General features: G+C 39.8%; 1 protein-coding gene across 3 annotated transcripts in view; it reads left to right on the top strand.

Annotated features, from left to right (window-relative positions):
- MTPAP (mitochondrial poly(A) polymerase) overlaps positions 1-23,528 on the top strand; it is a 100,501-nt gene that overhangs the window by 1,743 nt on the left and 75,230 nt on the right. For all 3 annotated transcript variants that reach the window (XR_009499891.1, XR_009499888.1, XM_059909335.1), the window contains exons 2-6: positions 4,274-4,446; positions 4,980-5,213; positions 6,273-6,497; positions 12,296-12,507; positions 15,736-15,962. Coding sequence is in view for 1 of the 3 variants with exons in the window: in XM_059909335.1 (XP_059765318.1) it covers positions 4,274-4,446; positions 4,980-5,213; positions 6,273-6,497; positions 12,296-12,507; positions 15,736-15,962 (1,071 nt within the window). In the remaining 2 variants the exon portion in view is untranslated. The remainder of the gene's footprint in view (positions 1-4,273; positions 4,447-4,979; positions 5,214-6,272; positions 6,498-12,295; positions 12,508-15,735; positions 15,963-23,528) is intronic.

The following is a 23,528-nucleotide window of genomic DNA, read 5'->3' on the forward strand; positions in this document are numbered from 1 at the left end:
TGTTGCGGAGCACAGGCTCCAGACGCGCAGGCTCAGGAGTTGTGGCTCACGGGCCTAGTTGCTCCGCGGCATGTGGGATCCTCCCAGACCAGGGCTCGAACCCGCGTCCCCTGCACCGGCAGGCAGACTCTCAACCACTGCGGCACCAGGGAAGCCCAGAAGCATTTAATTTTATAATTAGAAGGAGATTGAGAAATCTCCAGTTCAGTTTTTCACTCAGTGTGAGAACTCATTGCCAAAAGTTTGCTAGTTACATTTTATAGTAACAAGGAACACACAGTTTCATACATCAGTCAGTTCCATTTTGATGGGGCTCTAATGGCTGAGAAATATTTATAGTGAGCTAAATCTGCTAACTTCCCACTTCCCTGTTGGTCTTAGTTTTGACGTAGCTTTCACGGGAGTAGTGGAAAGAACCCTGATTTAAGAACAAGAATATGCAGTGTATTGTTCAGGACTCTGGGTGCAGGGGACAGAAACAAACTCAAATTTGCTTAAGTAGAAAAGGGAGGAGATACCAACCGTGTAACCAGACTCCAGAAAGAGACGTGACTGCTCTAATAAGGTCGCCTGGATGGATGCGTCAGAGGGAAGTACTGTTTCCTCACCTATTGTTTGGTGGCCTCCTTATCTCAGGTTCTTCTTCTCTAGTGGGTTGTTGATGGCGATGGCCACTAGCAGCTTGCAACTTTCTCCAAAGAGAGGAATAAAATGATCTTTTGCTTGAATTTGAAAGATTTGAAAGATTCTAAGCAAGAGCTGTTGATCATCACAGCCCCACCTCCGGGACCAAGAGGAACTGTTTAAAACCCTCTGACAGCCCTGGCGCGTCTGGTGGGGTGTGATGCAGGGTGACTGCCGACAGCGCCCCCGTCCGCCGGCCGCACGGGCAGGCTCGTGCCGTGAACAGACAAGGAGGACGGACGCCGGGCCGCCAAACAGCAGCTAAACTCTGCGGGAGGCTACCCAGCGTGTTAGATGTTTGCCTTGGTGCAGCTTTTGCACCAGTAATGCTGCCTGCTCTGTTTGTCTCTAAAGGTTATTGTGAGATTCAGAAGGGAATGTTTCCGTGAACACTGGAACGTGCTGCACCGGTGGAAGGACGGCTCTCATTTCTCATTAGTCTGTTTCCAGGTTGTAAATCCCCGCTTTATCTACAGTAATTATCTGTCAGAGTTTCTAGACCTTCGTTACTCCTCTCCAGATGCGCTCTGGTTCCTCAGTATCCTCATATCCGTCACGTCCGGAACAGAGCGTGTGCTCCGTGTGTGGCCTGACCAGTAAATAGGAAAGAAGTGCTCTTACCCCCTTGGATTTGGATTTTATATCTATATCTGTCTTCTCCCTTTCCTCACCCCAGAAGTCAAGACATTCCCTTGGCTCATTTTGAGCTTTCATCAAATCAAACTTTTGGTCTTCTTTTGTCCATCTGCTGCTGGCTGAATTTTCCCCCCCACTATGTGCTTGTGTCTTTATGTTGTTTTTAATTCTAAACGCAGGACAATATGTTTTGTGCTTATGCTTATCAAGTTATGTTATCAAGACTGCTGCAAATTTGAGTCTGTCTTAAAATACTAACACTTACTAGTTTTTCCTCCCAACTTCGTGTTGTTTGTAGATTTGACAAGCCTTCTGCAAGGCCATGTACTTACGCTACCTGAACTTTTTGTCCCCGTCATGACTCTGTCCCGTCTACTCCGTCGTGCCTGCTGCTGTTCAGGGTTAGGGCCGTCGGTCCCGTTCAAGCCTGTCACCCCGTCTGTCATCAGACTTCTCTGTCTCCCTCTCGCGCTCCGTCCCTGCTCTTCCCAGTAATCCAGCTGCAGGGATACCTGCATAATGGTGCAAAACATTGTATGCCAGTGATATTGCAGTATTGTCTGTGATAGTGAAAACAGTAAACCATCTCAGTATTTATCGGAGGATTGACTAAATTACCATAAACACCTAAGAATGTTTATGCAGTTATTTTAAAAATGAGGTAAATATATATCTACTGACACAAAAAGATATCAACAATGTATTAAATATTTAAAAGGATATTACGGAAGAGAATGTATAGTACATTTTCAGTAATTGTGTGAAAAATGTTTATCTCCGGAGAGATACAAATGTATATGTTTATGTGTGCCTTGAAAATGTCTGGAAAGCTAAGTATCAAGCCTAATAAGTGGGTATTAGAGGGAGAGAACTAGGGGAGGATTTATACTTTTGCTCTATGAAATTGTACAGCTTGACTTTACTTTTACAATAAGCAGTTGGACATCAGTCTAGACTCAGTAAATATCAGAGACAAGAAGATAGAGGTGGTAATTACAGCTGGAAAAGTGGGTGAGAAAAGCCTGGACCATAAAAAAAAGAAGGACCAGTTGGAAGGGCTGTCAGTAGACTGAGGTCAAAGTGAGTAAGAATAGTCCCTGCCCTCAGCACGGAAGACAGATATTCTTCCATGTTGTTAAGTAAACACAGCACCGTGACTTACCTTCTTCCATAGATGTTGACGTGAGCTAGTGCAGAGGTGGAAGCGATTCTGCCGAGGAGAGTCACCTCTTCACAGAGCTGAGCACGATTTGGAGGATGAGTGGGAGTTTGCGGGGCAGAAAATGAGAAGGTGGGCGTCCAGCCGGAGAGGAGAAGACGTGAAGAGCTCAGAGTGTGTGTGCCGGTGCCGTGTGCAGAGCACCGCGCGTGAGCGGGGTGGAGGAGGAGGGCTGAAGTTGGCACGGCTGAGGAGGGGGGCCGGGGTGCCGGGAGCTTTATAGCCGGGCTGTGGGGCTTAGACCTCATCACGAACGCGGCAGGGAAGTCAGAGAAGAAGACTTTCTAAAAAAGATTATCTTAGAAAGATGACTTTGGCAGCAGTGTGGAGAGTGGCTTGAGAAGGACAAGACTGGAGCGAATGAGACCAGTTTAGCAATCAGGCTGCTGTGTTCCAGGCCTGAAGTGAGAGATTGACGTTGAAGAATTGGCATCCGGAGTAGAGAAGAGGACGCGTATTGAAGAGATGCACGTTTAGCATCTCTGCAGTGAGTGTAGGGAAGACGCGCAGTATGTTTGACGAGCTGTTAGAAACGTGGAGTAGCGCAGGGCCGGGAGTGCCCTGGTGAGACGTGCCTCTGGGTGGGTGCTGCCCCGCCGGCTCTCACCGCCTGCCTTCCTCTGTCTCGTTCGTGGGGACGGCTTGGGGTTTGCGGAATGAAGGGTCAGCGTGTGCGCGGCGTTTCCTTGATCCATCAGTTTTGTGACCTGTTGAAAGAAGATGAGGCTGAAGGCTTTTGCTGATTTCTGTGCATCGGTTACATTTAATCTCTTTCGAATTAGAACTTGAATGATTTTCTTTTTCCTTGTGTTTAGTACACTTGTTGATCTTTCCTTTGTGATCAGTGGATTATTTACTTCTTGCCTGTCACAGCTCTTGTCTTCATTTCCTGTGATTGTAACTCCCTAACCCCTGGATGGTTTTTAATGGGGAAAAATAAAAACCCCTTCTATTTCTTTAGTAAAAGGTATAAGCTCTTTGTGGGCAGCAACTAGGGTTCAGGCTCTCAGATTTCCCTGTGCTGCAGAGCACATGATAGTTGGTAACTCACTGTTAATTGTTTGAGCCAGATCAAGACCCTTTACAGAGAAAAACTAATAACTTATTTTATTTTTTTAATATTAATTAATTAATTAATTTTGGCTGAGCCGGGTCTTTGTTACAGTGTGTGGATCTTTATTGCGGTGTGTGGGATCTTTTAGTTGCAGCATGCGGACTTCTTAGCTGCGGCATGTGGGATCTAGTTCCCCAGTGAGGGCTCGAACCCGGACCCCCTGCATCGCGAGCGCAGAGTCTTACCCACTGGACCACCAGGGAAGTCCCAAAAACTAATAACTTACTTTAATACATTAAACTTCTAAACTCATTGTCTCGTTGCGCTCAGGCTTGTAATCATTTTTTTTTTAGGCTTTGGAATGTTATAGCTTATACAGACTTTGTATGTGTGTATTTGTGGAAGTGGTTTTACTTTTAAAATTTTGTGGAGCGCTCCCTTTTTAGCGCTATGCATTGAGTGTGGTCAGTCAAAACAGAGTGGACAATTCAATGGTAATCACAAGAGAATGGTAACAGGAAGCCTGAGAGGAGTATAGCTTCACCCTTGTAAAGGAGAAGGAAGAAGATGAAATGAGGATAAAGCTGGTTGTGCTCAGGTGTAAAATCTTTATATACCATATCAAGAGATGCTTTACATTTTACGTGTGTGTGTTGGGAATGTCTTTGTCTCATTCATAGGCTCTGAAGACAGGACTCCAAAAAAGAGATTCTCTGAGGTGCAGAAAGAGAGACGAGAACAGGCCCAGCGGACTGTGTTAATCCACTGCCCAAATAAAATCAGCGAGAAGAAGTTTCTCAAGTACTTATCCCAGCATGGACCTGTTAACAGCCACTTCTTCTATGAAAGCTTTGTAAGTATTTGAAAAACAATCTAACTTAACATTCATCCTTTTTTTTTAAAGTTATTTTTTGCTCTGTTGCCTCTGCAATATGGTAAAGTTAGATTCTTTTTTGATATCCTACATCTTTCTTTGTCTAAATTTCTTCAATGAGATTTTTTTTTTTTGATATGAGAATAGAAATCCTTATAGCAGTACCACAGAATTATAAGCATAATTATACCTGAATCATTTCATAATTTGAATACTTTAAATCGTTCCATTATCTTAGGTGTAGAAGCCAGTGGGAGATCTTTGTTTTGCCTTTTAATTTTCTATTTCAGCATTATTTTCAGCTTCTCTTAACTAATACCACTTTATAATGTTCCTTTTCTTTATCTGCTTATAGTGGTTAAAACCATTGCTCGTGTTAGAAGCATATCATTGTAAATTTTAAAAATTAGTATTTTGTATGTTATGATAATTGCTTTGAAATATGAACTAAAATACTATGTTAAAAATAGTATTTTGAAATGTGTTCTGTTCTTCTTATGTTTTTGGTATAGGGTCTTTATGCTGTTGTAGAATTTAGTCAGAAGGAAAGCGTAGCTTCACTGCAGAATGTAACTCGTACTCCAAGCCTGGGCACAGAGGCTGCAATTCCATTCAGATCACGTTACTTCAATTTAAAGTTGAAGACTCCATTAAACCAGACTTCTGAACAGTCAGGTATTCAATGCAGGAATCAGTCTTCTCCTTCAAGCAAGAAGCTTTTTGAATTACTTTGTTGTGCAGAAAGTGTAAGTTTATAGGCATACTTCCCCGACTTGATGTGTGTGTGGTTGGCTTGTTTTGTATACGTTTTTATCATTAAATATTCTTACTGAGTGAAAAGTAGAAGAAATCCTTCCCTACTCCCTGCCGCCGCATCCCATGTGTAACCCTCGGAAGTAACCACATTCTGCCAGAGTTTTGGGCCTTTGGATTATTCTGGCTTTCTTTCTCTTGTCAACATGGCATATAATTGTACATGGCATTCTTTTATAAATTTTAAAATATCTTATTTCTGGTTTTAGCTCTTTTTTTCTGCTCTAGTAATGTTTATAGTAGTTTTGGTTTTTCTTACGCAGACTTGTCAAAGGTTTAGCTAGTCCTTTCCAAGAATATGTTCATGGTTTTAGTTATCAAAATACTATTTTGGGGGTTGATTTTCTAATTTTTAAGACTTTACTTCTAACCTTTTGTATTTCCTCTACTTTCTGTTATTTATTTTTCTTGAGTTAAATGTTTAGTTCGGTTATTTTCAATATTATTTTCAAACGTGGGCATTTAAGGCTGTGGTTTTTATTTTAAATATTCAGCTCCAGCATGCACCTTCACGGTGTGATCGTTTTATCACCAGCCTTCTAGGGAACATACAGGACTGTTAATTCTGAGGAACTGGGGGACCTTGGGCCTTCATCCCTTGAAGCCTTGCTTATTTCTGGTGTTACTTGCCTTTAACATTGGTTCTTCTCTCTCCTCAACTTCATTTAAATGTCCAGCCTTGTGGTTGCTTTGACCTCCTCTACTGGGGCATTTTACTATTTTCATTTTCCTAAAACAATACTTTATACTCATGGCCTAAGAAAAATAGTAGTTTTAATTCTAGCCAACTTTTTTTTTTTTTGCTGGTGTCCTCATTCCTCAGTGCTTTTTAAAGGGCATTTGTAAAATCCACTTTTAAGGCTAAATGTAAAAAGATTGCGTATTTTTAAGGTAGGTCTCCTAAGCCATCAAATTTCTAGAAGTAAAATGACAATTATTTTACATGACCTTAACGTTCTCTATATTCTCTTGTTTTTGTTTTGGCCAGCTAGGTAGATGATCAGCTGAACACTCTCTTGAGGGAATTCCAGCTAACAGAGGAGAACAGCAAGCTCCGGTATCTCACCTGCTCTCTTATTGAAGATGTAGCAGCTGCGTATTTTCCGGGCTGCACCGTCAGACCCTTTGGCTCTTCAGTGAACAGCTTTGGAAAATTAGGATGTGATTTGGACATGTTTTTGGATCTAGATGAAATTGAAAACTTTAGTACTCACAAGGTAATTACATTTCTTTAAATCACAAAGTTGTCAGAAAAAAATAAAGGAAATCTTTGGATTTAATAAAATTACAACTTGATTTCTAAGCTTAAGAAATAATATGGTTAAAGAATAGGGTCTGTTTGATACTGATTCTTTGGAATTGTAAAGTCTTTCTTTGTATCAGTCTAATATATTATCATTTTTTTGTGACTATCTTAAATATGTAATAAAATGGTTGTTCTTTTTGAGGGTTGAGAATTTTTTTGGGTAGGCCAAGGTTACTTACTGTGTTATTCAGATTATGTGTGTATTAACTAATTTTTTCATCTGCATGATCTAGTTACTGAAATACTTTTTACATCTCATGATTTTTGTTTCTCTTCATTTCTCAGAATTCTTTTGATTTTTGTTTTATTCAAAGAGTATGTTAGCTACATATAGGTATATGATTATTATACCTTTTTATTGGGTTGTTCATTTATCATTAAATTTTGTCCATCATCTCTGTAAATGCCTCTTCTTTAAATTCTTTTTTGTTTGTTAAGATGGCTGCTTGTTACTTGTCTCACATACCTTCTCCTCCTACATCAGTATTTCCAGCCTTCACATATGTTAGTTACGTTTTGAGTATAAATAGCAGATCACTGAATTTTATGCTTTTACTCCAATCTGTGAGTCTTTTTATTTATTATTACTGGTAATTTTTGGGTTTATTTCTACTGTCTTATTTTTTATTTCCTATTTTCTATGCTTTTTCTTTGCTTTTCATTCCTTTGCTTTCCTCCTCCTGTTGGATTCTTTCTTTATTCTGCCCTTTCCTCCCTTCCTGTCTTTCCTGTTACAGTTTAGAAATTGTATATCCCATTTACGTTCTTATTAACATGCGTGTCTGACAGAGTAAACTTAATCAGCGTGTCTGCCATCATCCCAAACAATATGAGGTGCTTTAATTTCATTACAACTTTGATTTGAAAAGCCTTCTGTGTTTTTGTAAAATCTTAGGTTTTTAGGACTGTTCTTTCTTATGTATTTCAAACTAGTAATCATCTCTGTGTAGATGTCCATTTGAAACTTCAAACTTAACATTTTGAAAACAGAACTTTATCTTCATCTCCTTGTAAATATTCTTTATAAGTTTTTATAAAAGTTCTTAGTTATGTGTCACATGTTAATCAGTGGCATTTTAGCTTTCCTGACATTTGCTGTCGTCTAAGCAAAGCTATCTAAGCTAATCTTTCAGGTCTACCTCTTCATTTACATCCTCAAAGCTATAGTGACACGGTCCCTTATAAATTCTCACTTAGATGATTGTAGCAACATCCTGCTTTCCGCGTGCTTCTCGTGTCATGCCTTGGTATTCCAGCCCTCAGTCTCTGCTGCAGTTATCTTAAAACACAGCTTGGATCATCCACAAGCTTAGAACAGTTCTTCGTTTTAACATAGAATTGAAATGATCTGCCTCATAATTCATTTTAGTAATCGTTTGTCTTTCTCTGTCTTCACACACCCAGTTTTCCAATCACATCATTTAATTACCGGTTGTGGGGCACTTTTAGGGTATGAATGGCGACTGAACCGTAGCTCTGTGTCTTCACTCAGGAGTGCACTTCCCTTCCGCTCCTGACTGCCCTTCCTACACGGCTCTCACGGCCTCGTCCTGACCCCACCTTCTTAAACCATACTTGATGTTTCCCTCTGCTCCAGTCAAGATTAATCACTCCTTTTTTGCAGCGTAGCTCATATTTCTGTCTCCAGATTCCTTCTGCGTTACGTTTAGTTAGTGGTTGATCTGTGTCTCTCACTGTATCCTAAGCGTGGGCAGGGTAGGATCCGTGTCTGTTCATTTTCTCATCCCACACAGTGCCCGCCATACTTTATCTGCTCAGCATGTAATTACATAGTTGAAACTGGCCAAGAAATATGAAGCACATGAAAGTGAAACGGGTCAGTCTGATTAAGACTAACGTGTACTTGAAATTGTATTAAATTCCTGACAGGGACACTTAAATTATGTTAGGCTATTTTTATATTAAATAAAAGACCTTGCCAAATAATTAAAGTGCATTATAATGTGTTGTAATGGTGAAAGCTTGGGCTCGGGAGTGCAGAATAGTTCGTTTACTTACCTGCTCTATGACCCTGGGAAAGTTATTTACCTTTCTGTGCCTCGATTTTCCTAGCCATAAAATTGGGTTAGTGCTATAACGCCAGCTCATGGAGTGTTTGAGAGGATTGCTAGACAGTAAGAAATACATTTTTTTCTGTTGGAAGCAGAGGAAGGAGTTGGAAACTTAGTTGGGTCTTAGATTTCTGAAACAGAGAGCTGTTAGGAAGAGATATTTTAAAAGACAGTGCTCCAGTCTCACTAAACAATTTAACATCATTCCGTATGTAGGTTTAACTTATGCAGTGTTGTTATAAACATATACTCTGAAATATGTGCTTGTTTAAGATTATAATAGCTTTGCTAATAGAAACATTTTAAAAATGAAACATGAAAAACAGGAGCACTTTTATTTATTTTTTATTTTTAAATAAATAAGAATAGATTTTAAAAAACCAGGAGCACTTTTAAACTCATCCTCCATAAAACAGCTTCCTTGAACACTGTATGCAGTTGTGAGCCCCTCCTCCCTCTTACCTCCTGGTGCCCCGTGTGTCCCAGCACTCCCCCTTGGTTTGTGGTTCTCTGGGCTTGTTTTATTCTTCAGCCTGAGTTGAGAGCAGTTAGGAAGAGATTATAATATAATCTATACGGATTTTAACGTGGTTTTTTCCCCCACTTAATAGTGTCTCAGCAGTTCAGTCTGCTGCATCCTCTTCAGTGGATGCAGAATGTTCAATTGAATGAATGTACCATAATTTACCTAACCAGTGCTTTATTTGTTAGACAGTTAGGGGACGGTATCTTTTCTTCCCCACTTTATTGCCGACTATATTAGGTAATATTCTTAGGTTGTGCGTAACAGAAACCAACCCAGAGCAGCTTAAACAAGCCAACGAGAGAAGGAGAGGAAGCATCCCAGAACCCAGGGCCAGGAATGTGGGGGAGGCTTAGGAAAGGACAGCACTGGGAAGTATAAACAATCAGGAGTCCACGAAGGGTTCTGTTTCTTCTCCACGTATTTGCGTTACTTAATATCTCCCTTCCCTTCACTCCCCTCTCCCCACCCGCTTCGATTTTCTTTACATTTTCATCCTCATGCTGTAGACTGTGCCTCTGCCCCAAAGCTTCTGAGCTCTATTTCAACCACGTGGTTGCCTCGGCAGCTCCGCCGCAGTTGCTGGTGGAGACGGCTGGCTGGACGGGGGTGTGCCCCTGCAGTGCTCGCGTCAGCCGCCCTGCCTGGTCCACGTGCATCGTCAGGGCCGTGATCCTTTCGGGGGACTGAGTTCTCAGAGAGGGGTAGGAGGCTTTAGTAAGCTCGACAGAGCTCTTCAAAAGTATCTACCACACAAATAACGCTGCAGTGAGGGGACAGCTTTGCAAATCAGCTCATCTGTATGAGCATTCCTTTGGGGTGATTTCCTAGGATTTTAATAGCTAATCAAAATCTTATTGATACGTATTTAAAATTTTGCTATTTCAATACTAAAATTGTCCCAAAAGTATGTCCCAGTTTACACTCCCACTGACGGATGTGTGTGTTTCCCCTCACCCACCAACGCTGGTCCTGTCACCCTTTTTGTCTTTGCCAGACTGATAAATGAGAAATCTCAGTGCTATTTTAATCTCTTCTTAGCTTCTGGAAAACAAGACCATCTCTTTCTATGTTTCTTACTCATTTTTATTTCTTCCGTTAGTTTCTTATTCAAGTGTTTTTGGCCATTTTTAGAATTGGGTGGGCTTTCCTCCCTTCCATTTGTACAAACCCTTCATAAATTAGGGAAGTTAGCCCTTTATATGACATGTATTATCGTCTTCATTTGTCTTTTATCTAGTAATGAATATATGCTTGGCCTTAAGATGGTTTTAATTTTTATTCATCCGTATTCTTTTGTGTGTTCTGGAATTTCGTGTCATGCTTAGATAATCCTTCACTCTAAGATTGTAGAAACTTTCACCCATTGTGTTGTGGTACTTTATTGATTAAAACCTTTTATGTTTAAGTCTTTGGTCTGTGTTGAATTTACTTTGGTTTTGGACTAGTCTAGTTTATTTTTTTAATGGCCACTTGGCTCATTGTTTCAATAGCAATTTTCCCGCAGTAATTTGCAGAGTTCATTTTATTAACTATTAAATTTCTGTAGTTAGGTCTGTTTGTACTGTTTTCTTCTGTTGATCTACTGTCCTCGTGCATATATTTCCTGTTATAACTACTGTGGGTTTACAGATCTTATTAAAATGGAAAGGCTAACTTGGAAAGGGCACATGTACATTCACAGAATTTATAGAATCTATGGTTCTACTATAGTCTTACTTTATGATATATACTGTGGTATGTAAGTTAATTATAAAAAGCCAGTGATTTTTCAAGTTAGTATTTTATACTCTAGAGAAGCAAAAGAAAAGTGAAGAGTTTTTGAAAGTATTTTTATTGAAGTATAGTTGGTTTACAGTGTTGTGTTGATTTCTGGTGTCCAGCAAAGTGATTCAGTTATACATACATATATTCTTTTTCATACTCTTTTCCATTATGGTTTATCACGGGATATTTAATATAGTTCCCTGTGCTATACAGTAGGACCTTGTTGTTTATTTTATATATAGTATCAATAGTTTGTATCTGCTAATCCTAAACTCCTAATTTATCCCTCCCCCACCCCCTTGGGTAACCGTAAGTTGGTCTTCTGTGTCTTCTGAGTCTGTTTCTGTTTTATAAATAAGTTCATTTGTATCATATTTTAGATTCCACACACAAGAGGGATCATATATTTGTCTCTCTCTTTCTGACTTCACTTAGTATGATAATCTCTGGGTCCATCCGTGTTGCTGCAGATAGCATTATTTCGTTCTTTTAAATGGCTGAGTAGTATTCCATTGTGTGTGTGTGTGTGGGTGTGTCACATTGTCTTTATCCATTCATCTGTCGATGGACACTTAGGTTGCTTTTGTGTCCTGGCTATTGTAAATAGAGCTGCAATGAACATTGTGGTACATGACTCTTTTTGAATTATGGTTTTCTCAGGATATATGCCCAGTAGTGGGATTGCTGGGCTGTATAGTAGTTCTATTTTTAGTTTTTTAAGGAACCTCCATACTGTTCTCCATAGTGGCTGTATCAATTTCCATTCCCACCAACAGAGTAGGGAGGTTCCCTTTTCTCCACACCCTCTCCAGCATTTATTATTTGTCGACTTTTTAATGATGGCCATTCTGATGGGTGTGAGGTGATACCTCATTGCACTTTTGATTTGCATTTCTCTAATGATTAGTGATGTTGAGCAGCTTTTCATGTGCCTCTTGGCAATCTGTATGTCTTCTTTGGAGAAATGTCTATTTAGGTCTTCTGCCCATTTTTTGATTGGGTTGTTTGCTTTTTTGTTATTGAGTTGTATGAGCTGTTTGTGTGTATTGGAAATTAAGCCCTTGTCGGTCACGTCGTTTGCAAATATTTTCTCCTAGTCTGTAGGTTGTCTGTTTTGACAGCTGAAGATTTTTGGTCTGCTTTTGGCTGTGATTGCATGAAGAATTTTTTGTGCATGTGTTTGTGTGGTTATTGATTTTGTTTGTTTGTTTTGGGTTTTGTTGGGGTGTGTGTGTGTGTGTGTGTGTGTTTTGGCCAGAAATGACTTAGAGCATCCTTTTAGAAAAGTTTTTTTAAGAAATTCCTTTTTATGAAAAGCTCCTATTTACAAATGTTTTTATTATTCAGGCCTCAGGAAATTTTCTGATGGAATTTCAAGTGAAAAATGTTCCTTCGGAAAGAATTGCAACACAGAAGATCCTGTCTGTGATAGGAGAATGCCTTGACCACTTTGGCCCGGGCTGTGTGGGAGTACAGAAAATACTAAATGCTCGGTGTCCCCTTGTCCGGTTCTCACACCAGGCCTCTGGATTTCAGTGTGACTTGACTACTAACAATAGGTACGGTCTCTTATTTATTATCTTAAATGTGAATGTTATAAGGTATTAGCATAGTTTTTCTTGTACAGAAACAATGGCTTTCGACTCTTTGATATGCTTTAATAATAATTTTTTTAAAACTTGAACACTTGAATTGAAAAGTAGGGTTTTCAATTATTAAAATGTTAACATGCCTAACTAACATCTTCTGAGAAGACTTGTGTTTCATTGTTCTTACTTACGTAGCCTGATAACAACTCAGAAATTCCGAAGTATATAGCCTTCTAGCGCACTTGGAAAATAAAGCGGCACCTTGGGTTTGTGCTCTCAGCTGCTTCCAGAGGCAGTCGACTGTGTGTCCAAACAAAGGTAGCATTTGCTTAAGTCAGACGGTGGTCTGAGCAGCCTAATGAGACTGCGTAGTTTTTCTTCAGCATGTTTTCATTTTATTATCAACCTGTTTGCTTTAAAACACATGGGATGAGAATGACAAGTTCTTTTATACTCTGACGACTTTTCTTTGGTTCTCAGTAGGGAAGACTTCTCAGCTGAGTAGTTTGCTTCTTTATACTCTCGTGTGCTCATTGCACGCGTTTGGTTCCACTGTACTATCTGCTAGATACATGATCAGAACTACAAGTAGATTCAGGAGATCCAATCTAGAGCAGTTTTGATTAAAGTCCAGTGTTCACTAACAAGTCAGTGCGAAGGACTTTTGAATGATAAAAATATATACTGTATTTCTATCATTACTATATTTTCTTTATAGTATATAAATAGAATAAAATGACTTTTTTTTAGAGGTGAAAGATTACATCATTAATTTTTTTTTTTTAGAGAGAAACACCTTTATATAAATCCATACAGTCAGAATAGTTTTTAAACTATTGAAATTTTTTTCACACACACACACTGTATTTTACTTTTTACAAGAGATAAATAAACTGACACCAAGCATTGTAAGTGGATGACCACAACAAAAGCAACAATGATTGCAATTACCAAACATGAAACACACTCATACTATGTCATAATATTGACATTCAGTCCAGTAATCCTCCACTGTAACAGCTCCTTTACTTTGCAGTGAGAATTGATTTGTATATTTTTTGCCTCTGAGTACTTGTGGGATTTTTTTTTATTCAAACAGAAAGTCACAAAAATTATACTCATCCTCATCAGTTCACTCAGTCCCATGTAATTAATTTTTTTTTCCATCTTGATCTTTTGTTAGCACTTTTATGAGTTCATCAGTTTTCCATTAGAGTTCTGAAAATGCTTATTCATTCAGTTCAGCAGTACAGTCAGTTACCAGAAACCTGTACTTGTCAGAGTCTTTTCCATGAATTCCTTGAAGATGAAACCCTTTTATAGGAACATATTTGCAAAAGCATCAGAGTATACCCAGAACTGTCTGTAAATGACAAAAGACTTAAAAATGACCACGGTTAAAGATTTCATGAAAGTTCATAATAATGCAGTTGACAAGGAAATTTAGTTATTTCTGAGATATACATTTTAAAGTAATAACTAGAATTATGACTTATAACATTATACCAGAACATATAAGATTTTTAGAAATTTCATGTAATGTCCGAAACATTTATATTAACATATTTCCATACAAATAACCCAAAGAAAGTTTAGTATTAGTTGTTTTTTTGTTTGTTTGTTTGTTTGTTTATACAGCAGGTTCCTATTAGTCATCAGTTTTATACACATCAGTGTATACATGTCACTCCCAATCGCCCAATTCAGCACACCACCATCCCCACCCCATTGCCGTTTTCCCCCCTTGGTGTCCATATGTTTGTTCTCTATATCTGTGTCTCTAAAAGGACATTTATCTTTGTAATAGTGTTATTTTCATGGTCTTGTTGGTATAGTTTTAAAAATTTTGTTTTAATATGCTTCAGGTTTATATACTCACATTGTTTTTTTATATCAGATACCTTGCACTATTTGATATTTATTTTTCAGCTTAATTTACCTTCATTTACATGGATAAAACATTTAATCACCATGAATTTCTAATTTGACATTTCTGCTCTCTTCCTTAAACTCAGGAAGTAAATGCCGTCCATGGTGGTACTTAGTAGACAGTTGGAGTTGCTACTGTGAAATCACCGGTGTTGTGCCCTCTCAGTTCTCTGAGTAATTACACAACATGTCTTGATCAGTAGGAGCTTGATTTTAAAATAATTCTTATAATTCTTTGCACTGTAACATTGTGATTAGAAGACTTATTGAAGACAGGCTCTGAAGATTGATTTCTTAATAGACGTTTTATCTTCATGGATTGTGGTTTTTATAAATATTAAACTTAAGTAATTTTGGCTGAATTTTAAGACATTTATACTTTCTTGATAAAATAAGTAGAATGTTTTCCTTGTCTGTCAAAGGACTAGATAACCCCCCTTTCCCATTCTAAAGTGTCCTGATTTAGATGATAAAGTATAATGTTATTTCACCTATACTCTACAATGAGACCAAATTGTTTTTGAAATTCAGTTATCAGGAAATCTTTACCCTGGAAGAATTATCATGTTTCTCCTTGTGGCCAGTGTAAATCCTACAAATGACCGCATTTCGTTTCTAGCTACTTCTGATAGGAAGATCAAAAATAAACTTGCAGCTCAAATTTTTATTAATCTGCAGAACCATCGGGCTGGAATGCCTACAGCCCGAATACATTCTGGTGCTGACTTTGTTCATTCTGTCTATATCTTCTCTGATCTAGATTTATAGACTCATACCTGGACGATTTACTATAGGGGTTCTTAAATGCCCCCTAAAAACACTGGAAAAGCAATGGGTGCAACAAATAAACACATGAACTGATAGCTCAAAAAAAAAAAAAAGGACTAGATAATCCAGGTGTGCAACTGAAGTGTGAAGCATCTTATTTACAGGTGTGCTGGTGTCTTTACTGATAGTTAATAAAGAGTGCTTAGGTGGTATTTCACTTATTAGGTCATGTTTAGGGACTTTGATTTAAACATTTTAAGCTTTAGAACTGCATCATGGTTGTCAGCAGTTAAAAGAATGTTTTAAGGGTAATGAAAGTATAACCATTCACGTTAAATTTTATATTGCAAATACATAATGCTTTTGATGATCTGCTCTTGTTATTCTGAATATGTTCAGATAGAGTAAGATATTTAGATATGTCCCCAGGTATGTGTTTTATTCTACTCTGGGATCATAATTTGGGGGTTTGAAAATTCCTGTTATTTTTCTCTTTTGAAGGATTGCCTTGAAGAGTTCTGAACTCCTTTATATATATGGTGCCCTGGACTCCCGAGTGAGAGCCTTGGTGTTCAGTATCCGATGCTGGGCTCGAGCACATTCATTAACGAGTAGTATTCCTGGTGCTTGGATTACAAATTTCTCCCTTACCGTGATGGTCATCTTTTTTCTCCAGAGGAGATCACCCCCTATTCTTCCAACACTAGACTACCTAAAAACCCTTGCAGGTGAGACGAGAAGCATCTATTTTCTCTCTGACGTTTGAATGGATAGAATTACCATGTGTTATCAAAACCATGTGTGTGTGTTGGTGGTCATGTATATTCAAAGCCTTATGAATCTAAAATTTAAAAGCTTTTAATTTTCTTAATGTCCACCAGGGGTCATGAGAGCAGATGATTTGTGAAGCTGAGGCCTTTAGAATTTTTTGAGAGTTCTGTCCTGTGTCAGTTGGCAACGTTGTTTACAATCTCCTGAGCCAGTTGGAACCTCTCCCTTGGTTTACCAAGCTTGGAATGACCTTGGAAAAAAATATATCCCAGATGCAGCTTCTGATAGGATCCCAGCTTCAGAGATAGCTTTCCAAGTCTGAAGCTATTTCCAGATTTCTCTTAGAGATACTAAAAACTGTTTCATGATTTTTTTTGTTTTTTTTGTTTTAGCGTCTTTATTGGATCATAATTGCTTTACAGAGATCCTAAATTTTTTTTTGGTTAAAGCTTATAAGGAATCGTAGGTAAATGGTTTTAAAATTAGTATACTATTTAATTTATATTTTAAATAAATTGAAATTTTGATAGACTGCTCTATGAGATTCTAAAGTATGACAGTCCTAAATTCTAAAAGGAAGATAATTCAGGGATTTACTCAAAGTGTATACACACTGCATCTTCTGCCCCTCCTGTATATTGCTGCCAGTACATCCCTGAATCGTCCCTGTTTAAAATCACCTTAAAGGAATTTTACTCCCTATAGAATAAACCTCAAGCAGTTGACTTATCTTGGTGCTTAAGATTTTCACCTGTAGCCACATCCAATTTTTCCAACCTCTTCTCCCACCATTTCTCTTCACGTGTTCCCACGTTTCAGCCAATACCATGTTCATAACATTTCCTCTTAGCTCCTTCGTTTATGCTGTGTGTTTTTCTTCCTAGAATGTGCCTTTTCTTCTCTAAATTCTTTTAAGTTCTCTTCCATGCCACTTTTCCTTATTATTCAAATTAGAAGTAATCTCTTCTTTCCTGTGAACACTGTAAGTGATGGTACAGCTTGAAAGTAAGCTGTAAAAAAAGCTCCATGTGGCAGGTTAGTGGAAAGTAGGAAGTCTTCAGGGAGGTGGAGTGCTGAGGCTGTGTCTCACTCTGAGGTTGGAATAAAGGGCCTCGTCCGCACCGGTGCCCATCTCATCGTTTGGTGTCATTCGTTCACTGAAGATCTGTTAGTGACTGACTGTGTGTCAGGTGTGATTTTTGGCACAGACGATGTTCTCAGGTAACTCAATCTAGTAAAGAGGTAAGAAACAAACAGAAAACATGGGTAGATCTCACCAATAAGCAACCTGGAAAAAGCACTTCCTGTTCAATCCCTGCTGTGTGCCCTGATGCTTATGACTGCTCTCCTAGAAACCATTTTGGGGAAATATCATGGAATTTTGGAGTTCCGAATCTAAGGAAGAGTAGAAGCTGAAAAAGAGGAGGAATTGAGGCAGGTTTATGTTGGGGGCTGACTGCGCCTAACGTCGTGATTGCTCTCTTCCAGTCTGACAAGCGCTGCCAGCCTGCCGCGCTCAGGCCCCTCGCATCCCTGCCCGGGGAGGTTTATACTGCTTCTCTCCTTCCCGCTGCTCCATTCTTAACAGAGTGATTTTCGGAAATTCATGTCTAATTGTAGTATTCTCTCTCTTGAAATCCTTCAGTAATTTCCTAGTATCTTTTTTTTAATTTCCACTAATTGTTTCAGAAAAAGAATATGATTTGTGAACGAATTAAAAATGACATGTTGAGTTTTTATTCCAAATCTATTTTAAACCAAATTTAAATTTATTCACATCTTATGGCATCAAAACAGACAAAACTAGTTTGGGAATTCCTTCATTTTCTACTTAAAAATACCAAATTGGTTGTTGAAAATTCTTCATGTTAGTTTTTAAACATGGTCAGAGAAATTTTGGGGCCATTTCAGTTGCTTCTTTCCACATAGCACATTATAGGTGTGAATTGCCAATAAATGTAAAGCGAATTTGATAGAATTGTTGCTACTTTTTTATCTTTGGTTTTTGAAGTTCTAGTGAAATCTTGAACTTGTTGTAAAAGAATTTTTTGTGGATGAATGTATATGAAGGATGTGGTGAAGATGATTTTGAGGAGAATTTGTCAAAATATTTTTTTCCTACTCATTTAAGTATTTTTCAGAATCCATGTTTTTTATACTTTCTGACTTTAACCAGTGGTCCCATACTGATGTACATTCAACAGTATATGGCTAAGAATAAAAACAATGTTAAATCGTGAAATAATCAAAGCCATCTTGGGCACTCCGTAATTAAGCAGCTGAGGGACTTGTGTCCTCTTACAGTCCTTTTCTTCTAAACTGCTCCTCTCATTTGATATTCAGGTAGAGCCTGTCATTTGTGTTGTTTCACAAAGAAGACAGTAAGACCCCGTTTACTCGATTGCCTGCCTGCTTGCTTGTTTGTTAGTAGAAGGCAGCGCCAATTTCTGGAGCGCCTGTTAACACTTCTGGGACTTTGTCAACCACTGTTTGAAATCCAGAAGTTGCAGTCCAGACTTCTTAGCCTTGTGTTTCGGGTCCTTCGTGATCTTCGTTTTCCTCCTCTTCTTGTGCCTTCCCTCTTGTGTGCAGATCGGGAGCTGCAGCCCTTTGCACTTCTGCACATCTCTGTGCCTTCGCCGGAGGTGGCCCTTTCCTCCTGCCTTCTCTCCTTGCCTGGAGAACCTCCTCATGATCAAGGCAGAGAAGACACGCCCAGTCCAAAGGCTTGCTTGTTAGGTCTTTCCTGGCTTCTCTCTCCCCGCTCCCTCCCAGGAGGCGGTGCCTTGTCGGCTTCCAAGTACCTGGAGCGCACCTGGATTGTAACAGCTGGTGGATTGTTGTCGTTCTTTTACCTGCCTGCCTTGGCCAAGCTTTTCTAGGGCAGGCTGTCTGATTCGTCTCGTCTCTGCATTTTCTGCTCCTGGCTTAGAGAAGTTCAGTAAATAGATTGAAATGATTGGATGAACATTTTAAAGTTGAAGGCTCTTTTGTACTGAGCATGATGGCAACTTTCGTATTTTGGTTATTCTTGAATTTTTGTTTCTTTATCTTTTCTTAGTCGCTACTACTTTCCCCCATGTGTCTTATTTTCTTGCATTTTCTGCCCTTTTTTTGGCTTTGCTACCTTTGTTATATTTACTTCTGTGTTTAATGCTTTTAATATAGCATCTTCCTCTTATAATCAGTTGTTTGATTAGAGTTCTTTTGTTTAGGATTCCTGTTTTTCTTTCCTATGACGAATTAAAGGTTTGAGGAAGAAACGACTGGGTAGCATTTTCAGCAAATTTGATGCGGAGACCCCAGCACAGAAGAGAGCTTTAGTTGCTAGCTTTCTGTGACCCAGTAACAATTTACTGAGTGCCGGGCACTTGGCTAAAAAATTTTATGCATCATCTCCATTTCCTAAGTTCACATAGTTAGAACACGCTAGAGCCAGAATTCAAATGCAAGCACTTTTCAGAGCTGAAATATAATACACATCAAAGTGCATATATATATATGTGTGTGTGTGTGTGTGTGTGTGTGTATAGATTTTCGCAAACTGAACACACCTCTGTAACCGCCACCCAGATTGGATAAAGCACCTAGAAGTACCAGCCGCGCTCCTTTCCGGTCACTGTACACCTTCCCCCAGCCCAGTCTCTTCTGACAGCGTAGATGAATCTTACCTGTTCGTGTCTCTTATGTAAAAGGTATCACAGAGTACATATTCTTCTGTGTCTGGCTTTCCCCTCTCAACATTGTGTTTAGGAGATGCATTCATCTTATTAGTGCATTTGTGGACCATTCATTTCCATTGCTATGTAGTATTCTGTTATATGAATATTCCAAAAGTTTTTTTAATTCTATTTTTGGTGGACATTTGGGTAATTTGTAGTCTGGAACTATGACAGGTAGTGCTAGTGTGACTGTGCTGGCACATTTCTTTTGGTGAGAACTGAACACAGGTACTCATTTCTGTCCAGTGTATCTGAGGAGTAGAGTTTCTGAGTCTCAGGCTTCGGGTATATTGAGCTTTGGTAGAGACACTGCCAAACAGTTTTCCAAAGTGTGAACTCCCGCAGGCCTAATATACAAGTTGTAAATGCTGTTGGTCTTTGCCAACACCTGGGATTATCTTTTTTTATGGTAGTTCTTTTTTTTTTTTTTTTTTTTTTTTTAAAGGAATTCCTTTATTTTTCTTAGTTTCTGTGCGAGGGCTCTCTCTAGTTGTGGCGAGCGGGGGCCACTCTTCATCTCGGTGCGCGGGCCTCTCACTGTCGTGGCCTCTCTTGTTGCGGAGCGCAGGCTCAGTAGTTGTGGCTCACGGGCCCAGTTGCTCCGCGGCATGTGGGATCCTCCCAGACCAGGGCTCGAACCCGTGTCCCCTGCATTGGCAGGCAGATTCTCAACCACTGTGCCACCAGGGAAGCCTGGTAGTTCTTCTAATTGCATGTGTCGTGGCATCACGGTTCATTTTGATTTTCTTTTCCCCGGTGACTAATAACATTGAGCACCTTTTCATATATGTATTAGCCATTTGGGTATCTCTTGTGAAGTTTCTGTAAGTCTTTCGCTTATTTTTCTGTTGGATTATCTGTCATTTTCTTATTCATTCGTTGGAATTCTTTACATATTCTGCATGTGAGTCCTTGGTCACGTGTTCTGTATGTATATGCGTATCTGTGTATCTCAAATACGTACACGCTGGTTCCCTTCACTCCCTTGATAGTGGCTGATGAAAAGGACCGTGGCTTTTAAAGTTCAGTTCTAGCGGAGTTACAGATGCGCATGGTTACTGCAGACTTTGTGACTGTGACTCGCCCTCTGGGCCTGTGCCTTCTACTCCTTCAGTCTCTCACTGTAGGCGGCCACTTTTAACTCTCTTACCTGATCTGTTTAATATTTTAAACCATATTTCCAAAATAAAGTCCTGAATAGCTGTTTCTTGATTTTCCTTTTTTTTTTTTTAGCATTCGGCACCGTCTGTGACTTCCCTTTATGGAAGAGGAGGAATAACTCTTCCTCCTGAGGGCCCTCACACATACACACGTATTTTCCATCCCTCGTATTGTGACTACAGCTATAGCATGACCTTGCTGTGCACTGTTTACACTATTGTGACTATGGAAGCACTCTTCATATCTGATCCATGGAGTAAACTAGAATTAATTTCCTTTCCTGCCCAACTTTGTATATTTTTTTGGAGTTAATAGTTGTTTTTTTTTTTTTTTAAATTAATTATTTATTTATTTATTTATGGCTGTGTTGGGTCTTCGTTTCTGTGCGAGGGCTTTTTCTAGTTGCGGCAAACGGGGGCCACTCTTCATCGTGGTGCGCGGGCCTTTCACTGTCGCGGCCTCTCTTGTTGTGGAGCACAGGCTCCAGACACGCAGGCTCAGTAATTGTGGCTCACGGGCCTAGTTGCTCCGCGGCATGTGGGATCTTCCCAGACCAGGGCTCGAACCCGTGTCCCCTGCATTGGCAGGCAGATTCTCAACCACTGCACCACCAGGGAAGCCCGAGTTAATAGTTTTTAATATTCCTTATTTATTTTTGTTTGCTTAGTTTGTCATGTACTTAACATTAATTGAGTCTCAAACTTGCCACGAGTCATCTCAATAAATCTTTTCTCAAAATAGAAGCATCAAATATTCTGTTAATGAATTCTCCTTTACCTAGCCTCTGTTTTTTAACAATAGTTTTTCATTTTATTTTGTTTAGTCTCATGTTAGACGCCTTCCGCAGGTGTCTGGTAATCTTTGAATTTCTGCTCATGTTTGAACTAGAAACTAAAAAGCTAATCTGAGTCTGAGCCCAGGTGGAGCTTGTTGGCTGTGACACACGATCTAGGGCCCGGCCGGGCTGTTCGCTGGGGCTTTAGAGCCCCATCTCCGGCTCATTCCTCTGGGGCTTCCGGCTCTCCAGAAAGGACTCTTTCCATCTTTTTTCTGGCAGAAACGGCCTGGCTACTGCCATGCTGAAACTTTGCCATTTATCATGCCATTTATCGTGCCATTTATCGTGCCATTTATCATGCCATTTACTGCATTTAGAATAATTTTCCCACCCTCAGCTGTGTCTTGCATCTCCCAGTCTAGAGGTTCCTTCTTCTCCCGTCTCCAGGGTAAACGTGACATTTTCCGTCGGGAAGGGACCTGGGGTCGGGGGAGGGTCTCAGCGCTTCTGTCACCGTTAGGTGTCCGGGCCGGACCTGGCGCTTCAGCCTCTGAGCCGCTGGGAGCTCTGCCTGGACGTCTGGTTTCTCCTTGGCTTTCCTCACTGCTGCTTTAGGGCCCAGTGTGTCCACACCGCCTGCGTCACTGCTGCTTGCCCGTCTGTTCTTCGTCTTAAAGATGGTGGTTGCTCTTGGCTCTTCTTGGCTCCACCTGTAAGATTTTATGTCATTTTACTGTCCTTTCAGTGGTGCTTTGGGAGGGGATGAAGGTAGACGCCCGAGTTTATTTTGCCATCTTTACCCCGGAGCGCGTGCTCTGAACCAGCGTGTAGGCTGCCGCCCAGAGGGGCTGAGTGTCACTGGGGCACGCGGCGTGATGGGGGCGCGTAGAAGGACTTGGCCTTGCCTGTAGATTATAGATTAGCGCGGGTGATTGATAGTAAGTAGTCTGTGTTCCAGGTGCACATGTGTGAGGAACAGCACTAAGTAGGAATTATTCTAGAGTCGAGTGAGCTACGAGGTATTAAAGCTGCTTTCGAAGGGGGTATAACCATGACACTCAGAGTCTTCACAGAGTTAGATCCAAGCACTTGAGAGGCGCTCCCTTGGATGTGCATTTTCAGAAATCACTCTGGCCGGGTGGGCTAGAAGGAAGCAAAATGGCAACTGCCTGAGTGTGTCCCCCCCCCCCCCCCCAATATTACAGAGTCAGCCTCGCCAGTGAGCAGAGCAGAGTCACCTATCGCCTGCTGGCTTCTCTCATTCAGTTACTACTGACCCGTGGCATACTGGAAGGCTTGGTGCTGCTAAAAGTTATAATAGAAGCTGAGTGGAGTTAGTTATATAATTGTAGCTATTCAAGTTTATTTCCAGTAAACTCTTATAAAAGTAGGACATTATAAAGGATTTGTTACCAAAGAAAAATTAATCAGCTTTCATGTAAACTTGATGCCTGTTGTTACGTCCCTTATTTAGATGCCTGTCCGCTTCAGGTTGTTTGTTAGAAATGCCTGTGGCTGGTGCAGTGTTGATTTTGGCTCTTTCGAACAGGAAGATTAACCTAAATAATTATATAACCCCATAGATACGATTATCTCTACTGCAGCCCCTAGTAATCTATCAATATATATACCAGCTCTTGCCGGTCGTGATCTCTCTGGCAGATTATGAGTTATGGTAGTTCAATATTAGTTCCCTGAAAAATTTGGGTACGTTTATCATTCTGGATATGTCTGTGAGAATGTTATTCAGTGAATTTCATTTGTCATATGTATCATGTTGAAAAACAGTAATTGCTGTACCGATCATTGAGAATCTAAAGATTTCCAAAGGAAGCAAGAAAATCAAATTTAGCAAATACATA

This window comes from Balaenoptera ricei, chromosome 2 (genome assembly GCF_028023285.1).
Source record: "Balaenoptera ricei isolate mBalRic1 chromosome 2, mBalRic1.hap2, whole genome shotgun sequence".
Taxonomy (NCBI): domain Eukaryota; kingdom Metazoa; phylum Chordata; class Mammalia; order Artiodactyla; family Balaenopteridae; genus Balaenoptera; species Balaenoptera ricei.